Source organism: Otolemur garnettii, unplaced genomic scaffold (genome assembly GCF_000181295.1).
Source record: "Otolemur garnettii isolate 467f Iridium unplaced genomic scaffold, OtoGar3 scaffold00025, whole genome shotgun sequence".
Classification (NCBI taxonomy): Eukaryota; Metazoa; Chordata; class Mammalia; order Primates; family Galagidae; genus Otolemur; species Otolemur garnettii.
The window spans coordinates 10,686,982-10,693,412 of record NW_003852420.1 but is presented as its reverse complement, the minus strand read 5'-3'; the positions used below and the strand labels follow the sequence as shown (position 1 = coordinate 10,693,412).

The following is a 6,431-nucleotide window of genomic DNA, read 5'->3' as shown; positions in this document are numbered from 1 at the left end:
TTTTTTTTTTTTGGCTGCAGCCGTCATTGTTGTTTGGCGGCCCGGGCTGAATTCGAACCCGCCAACTTAGGTGTACGTGGCTGGCACCTTAGCCACTTGAGCCACAGGCGCTGAGCCCCTTCAGTGTATCTCAAGTGAAAAACTGAAGAGAAAGGATGCAAGAAACAACAGGGAAAGAAGAAACAGGTAACATATGCTAGTGAATTTAAGGGCTCACTGTAAAATACCCCAAGTTTAATGCTAATAAGTAAACTTAAAGCTCATGCCCATGACGATGAGACAGGTGGGTGGTGAAGACATGCTCAAGTTCTTGTCTCTGAAGCAGAGGGGAGTGAAAGTGAACAATCTGCTGAGGCAAATGAAAGCCGCAGGAGGCAAGCCGGCCCCGCCCCCCGTGAGTCTTTCCTTTTCACTCTCCAAAGCCGATCTAATTTAAACCCCAGCAGCTGACTAATGAATGAGCTCTACCAGCTTTTTCTTTGGAAAACTTGTGTCAATCTTAAGCCTTCAACATTAAAGGAAATCCAGTTTCAAAATTTCACCTTATAGGAAAAAGAAAATGGTAGTGCCAGTTATCAAATCAGCTCAACACTTCTCTGTGAATTATTGCAGTAAAAACCTGTGACCGCGAGTTGTTGGCCAACATGCTTAAAGATGCCATGTTTCCATCTCACTGCAGAATGCCCCTGCGAGGGTAATTCCAGAACCATGGGGTAAGGAATCCTAGAACACTATTCTTGCTGTTAACCACATTTCTAGCATTAAGAGAAACAGTGCAAGGAACGATGTCTCTAAAAAGCTTTTCTTTTTAATATAAAAGCCAATATTTTATAGGTAATTTTATATCAACCAAGTCATAATCCTACATCTGGGGAAATATCAGTATTGAATATAATAAGTATGTATAATCAATCTTATCTGACTGATATCACTTAATTCAGATTTAAGAAAAAAACTACCTCTATCTTAGATACTGCTGCCTAAATACCACACATGGCATCTAGATTCCAAACAGTAAGTCATTAATTCTCCCAGGTGCAATACTAGCATGAAGTTGGCTTATATGTTATTTCATAAGAGCATTTATTTTCTTTTTGTAAGGGGGTCATGTTCTGTCACCCAGGCTGGAGTGCAGTGGCAAATAGCCACTAACTCCTAGGCTGAAGTGATCCTGCTGCCTCAGACTCCCGAGTAGGTAGGACTACAGGCACATGCCACTGTGCTTAGCTGATTTCTATTTTACCTTTTGGTAGAGAATGGGTCTCTCTATGTTGCCCAGGCTGGTCTCAAACTCCTGGACTCAAGTGATATGCCCCTGCCCTGGCCTCTTAAAGTGTCAGCATTACAGGTGTGAGCCATCATACCTGGTGCAAGAGTATATTTTTATTTTTTTTATTTTTATTTTTTTTTAAAAGCTTTTTTTTTTTTTTTGAGACAGAGCCTCAAGCTGTCCCCCTGGGTAGAGTGCTGTGGCATTACAGCTCACAGCAACCTCCAACTCCTGGGCTCAAGCGAGTCTCCTGCCTCCGCCTCCCAAGTAGCTGGGACTACAGGCGCCCGCCACAACGCCCGGCTATTTTTTGGTTGCAGCCGTCATTGTTGTTTGGCGGGTCTGGGCTGGGGATTCAAACCCGCCACCTTAGGTGTACGTGGCTGGCGCCTTAGCCGGTTGAGCTATAGGTGCCGAGCCAAGAGTATATTTTTAAAGATAAAACAAAGCCTTCAACTTCCTTCAGTATATAGTAAGCACTGGGCCAGATTCGAAATGTTACAACAATGCATGCTTCCTTCCTAGAGGTGATCCCAGCAAACCCAGAGTGGGGCTAAAACCCACGAGTCAGCCCAAAGACTATCTCATGGGAAAAGCATCTGGTTTGTAAATGCCTTAACCTTCACTGAAAACAAGAGTATAAAGCCAGTCTATGCTGATTCCACATAGAAACTACTTCAGATTGACTTAGGAAGAAAGGACGGCAGGGAATACTATTACCGGAAGAGTAAAGAAAGTGGGGTGCTTCGCTTCGTCCTCGTATTTGCCTTCTGTTGAGCTTCCAGCCTCCATCGGTTTGGATGTGGTGTTCTTACCAATGCCCATCATCAAGACAACGTGAGTAGTTCTGCACAGCCGCTGGACGGGAGCCGCTGGAAGGGAAGGCTTAGTCAAGCACGGAGTCCAGGCTCAGAGATGCCTCTTCCGGCGTCTGGAGCACCTGATTCTCAGGCAAAGTTGAGATCCACAAATGGCATCTCTTAGCACCTAGAAAAAGAATGACACCAAATTACCTCGAAGCACACAACCCAGGACACACGATCAGAGAATTCCCTGCACAGAAAAAAAAAAGTCACATTACACATTATACCCAAGTGTCCAAGATTACCTAATTATACTTTCAAGTACCCTCCTGATTCTGAACTGCCCCCTTGAGAGGGGGACCCACTAAACTGGAATACCAAAATATCACCATCCAAGGAAGAAAAACCAGCTAAGGTATTTCTTGGACATGGGTTATGGCATATATCTTATAACCCAGTCTTACCAAATAGAACTTTCTGCAAAAAGTGAAATGTTCTCTACCTGCCCTGTCCAACTGAGTCATCACTAGTCACATGTGGCTCTAGAGAGCTCCAAATCTGGCCAGTACAAATACAGAACTGAATTTTAATTATGTCAAGCTATAATTAAAACTGAAATAGTTACTCGTGGCTGTGGCTACCATACCAGACAATGTGGATAGACCATTTATCACAGTTAGATGGATATTAAAATAATTCTGAACTCCCCACATATGTCCAATTAAAGGCAGGGGAAGGCACTCAAAAGCATTAAGGGGAGATCAAACCAAACTCGGATTAAAAAATGGCCACGTAGAATTCCAGGAAGGTAGCAAGATGAGCTTTAAATGGGCTAGAATGCCCCCCTAAAAGGCAAAACGTTCAAAAAAATCAATCAAGGGTGGTGCCTGTGGCTCAAGGAGTAGGGCACCAGACCCATATACCTAAAGTGGCGGGTTCAAACCTGGCCCTGGCCAAAACTGCAAAAAAAAAAAAAACTTTTATTTTTTATTTATTAATTTTTATTTTATTAAATCATAGCTATGTACATTAATGCAGTCATTAAAAAAAAAAGCTTAAAAAAATCAATCAAATGGGCTCAGCGCCTATAGTTCAGTGGCTAGAGAGCCAGCCATATATACTAGAGTTGGTGGGTTCAAATCCAGCCCAGGCCTGACAAACAACAATGACAACTACAACCAAAAAAAAAACTAGCCAGGCATTGTGGCAGACACCTATAGTCCCAGCTACTTAGGAGGCTGAGGCAAGAGAATCACTTAAGCCCAGGAGTTAGAGGTTGCTTTGAGCTGTGATGCCATAGCACTCTACCCAGGGTGAAAACTTGAGGCTCTGTCTCAAAAAAAAATAGCTGGGCATTGTGGCGGGCACCTGTAGTCCCAGCTAGTTGGGAGCTGAGGCAAAAGAATTATTTAAGCCCAAGAGTTTAAGGTTGTTGTGAGCTGTGATGCCATTGCACTCTACCCAGGGTGACAGTTTGAGACTCTGTCTCAAAGGAAAAAAAAAAAAAAATCAAACGACAACATAAACTAAAGAAACTCAACATCTTTCCCAGAAGGTAAAGTGTCAAAAAACAGGAAGGGGTGGGAGATAAGGGGAGATGAGGTGAGGTAAGGGGAGGGAGGTGAGGGGAGATGAGGGGAGATGAGATGAGGGGAGGGAGGGAGGTGAGGGGAGATGAGGGGAGGGAGGGAGGTGAGGGGAGATGAGGGGAGATAAGGGGAGGGAATCACCACCACTAAACCTCCAGAGGAGGATCTGGCTGCCCAGGCAACCTCAGACTTGGACACTATGTACTATAGAATAATAGCATGATACTCCCAACTAAGTGAAATTTAAGAAAAAGTCAAAAGCAGGTCCGGGAAACAATTTTATGCACCTCTGATTCAATGAAGCAACAGAAAATGCAAGACTTAAATAAAATCAAACAATATAAGGAGGACCTGGACAAATAAAAGTTAGTCACCCTAAGATTAACAAACATTTGGAGAACCTGGCTTCAAAAATGAGAGGGCACAAAGGATCCCTCTCACGGTTAGTACACACACAATAAAATGTGCCTAGCTATGCCCGAATAGTACAAAGAAAAAAATGACACAAGCAGGTAGGGGCTGGACGGCAGAGAGCATCCACTGGCCCTCGGATTGACACAAGCAGGTCAGGGCTGAGAGGCAGAGAGCATCCCCTGGCCCTCAGATCAGAATCACATCAAATCTTTCTGCCAATTAACTTCCTACTAAGAATGAACACTCCAACAAAGCTGTCCTGCTAACAGAAAGGCGGGCCTGTAAGAAGTTTGGAAATACAAGTAGAAAACTTTCTGTTCAAGGAATTCTTCATGAGATACTTTATTCAACCAATATTTTGGATGAGACAGAGGAAAAAAAGAAATGTAAACAAATAAGAGAAAGAATTATACAAACTTTGAGAGTTCAGTAGTCACAAGGCAGAAAGGAAAAGAAATAGTTGCCAGAACATCAGCTTGCGTCAGTGGAACTGAGAGAGCCCGGTGCATACGTCAAGTCTTTTGACGTGGCCATTCTTAGTTACATATGTTCATAAACATTTTCTATTTTCATTCACATCATATCCATGTTTGTGTAGAACAGTGGTTATCAACCCAGACTGACTCTGCTCTCCAGGAGCCATCTGGCGATGTCTGGATTGCCGGATGGCAATGTTTGGCCATCACAACTGGGGGGACAAATATTAGTATCTAGAAAGTAGGCAGAGGCCTGGGGTCCTGCAAACATCCTACAAAGCACAGAACAGATCTCACAGTATAGGACTGTGTGGCCCCAAATGTCAAAAAGTGTCCAGATTGGTTTAAAGGTATTTTCATGCTCCCCCAAATGGCATCCCAGCTGCGCCATGTTGATCCTAAACACAAGAGCAGATCCTCCAAGGGATCCTCACTCTAGTTTGAGAAGCAGGAACACGCACATCACCAGACTGAGCAAAGCCCACAAAGGAGGAAGTCTGTGAGATTTCTGTGGCTTACAGTCACTTCTTAAATAATTTTCTCTTTTCAGTAACAGGGATGAGTAGGTTTTATTCTTGCTTACCTTTTCTGCTGTTTGTAAGGGATAGTGACCCATCTTACTATGTAGTTTCCAACCTATAAAAGTGAGGATGTCCCACAGTCAGAGGGGAAATTAGGGACATTGTTTAGAAAATCATAAAGGCAGCTCGGCACCTGTGGCTCAAGCAGCTAAGGTGCCAGCCCCATACACCTAAGCTGGCGGGTTCAAATCCAACCCGGCCTGCCAAACAACAATGACGGCTGCATTGTGGTGGGTGCCTGTAGTACCAGCTATTTGGAAGGCAGAGGCAGAAGACTCACTTGAGCCCAAAAGCTGGAGGTTGCTGTGAGCTGCGATGCCACAGCACTCTACCCAGGGCGACAGCTTGAGGCTCTGTCTCAAAAGAAAATCATAAAGGCTCTACTGGTAGCCTGACAGAGATGGCTGTAGTGTGTGTGTTACTTACAATTAACCTTCTTCCTACATCCTTACTGAAAATGTTTTACAACGATCCAAGAAACCCAATCCCTAGCAGAGGCAAAGTTTGCAAAGAGCCAAGAGTGTTCAGACCAACACTTCCGTTCACCTGCCAAACCTAATATTGTTCACCTACCATGACTGTTACTCTGTGTGGTTGCTCGGGGTCCTATGACTGGAGACTTCCTGACTGATCCTTTGCTTTAAATACATATTTCAGTGTCACCATCAGCACAGTCTGTCTCCTTCCTGAAGGCCTTGAATATGCCCTTTGGTGATTCTGTCTGTCTCCAAATGAGCCCTTCACCCAGACTCCAGGTGCAGTGCTCAGCTTGCTGATCTGCCTCCAAGGACTCCACCAGCAGGTAAGCCTAACAATGCCAGCTTCCTGTCACTGCCACACTGCCCGGGTCCATCCAGTTGAGGGGACCAAACCCCAGTCATGTGCCAAGATGTCTCAGTGAGACAAGGAAATGGGTAACTAAGCAGTTGACTCCACAGGAGTGGCTGGTGCATTAAGGACCAGCCAGTCCCTGGATGGTACCAAGATAAAGGAGTTATACTCAATTCAGTAGGAAAAAGAGGAGCATCTAAGGCAGCGGTTCTCAGCCTGTGGGTTGTGACCCACAGGAACTGTATTAAAGGGTCTCAGCATAAGGCAGGCTGAGAACCACTGATCTAAGGGGATCCAAAGATGATAAAGGTAAATATCAGTGGCTCGGCACCTGTGGCTCAAGTAGTTAAGGCACCAGCCACATACACCTAAGCTAGCGGGTTCAAATCCAGCCTGGCCCGCCAAACAACAATGATGGCTGTGACCAAAAAATAGCCAGGCATTGTGGCAGGTGCTTGTAGTCCTAG

General features: G+C 44.7%; 1 protein-coding gene across 1 annotated transcript in view; it reads right to left on the bottom strand.

Annotated features, from left to right (window-relative positions):
• Positions 1-6,431, bottom strand: part of SLC23A2 (solute carrier family 23 member 2) — a 138,415-nt gene that overhangs the window by 90,389 nt on the left and 41,595 nt on the right. Inside the window, exon 3 of the mRNA XM_003788033.3 lies at positions 1,991-2,257. Within this exon, the coding sequence (XP_003788081.1) occupies positions 1,991-2,098 (108 nt within the window). The 5' untranslated portion in view covers positions 2,099-2,257. The remainder of the gene's footprint in view (positions 1-1,990; positions 2,258-6,431) is intronic.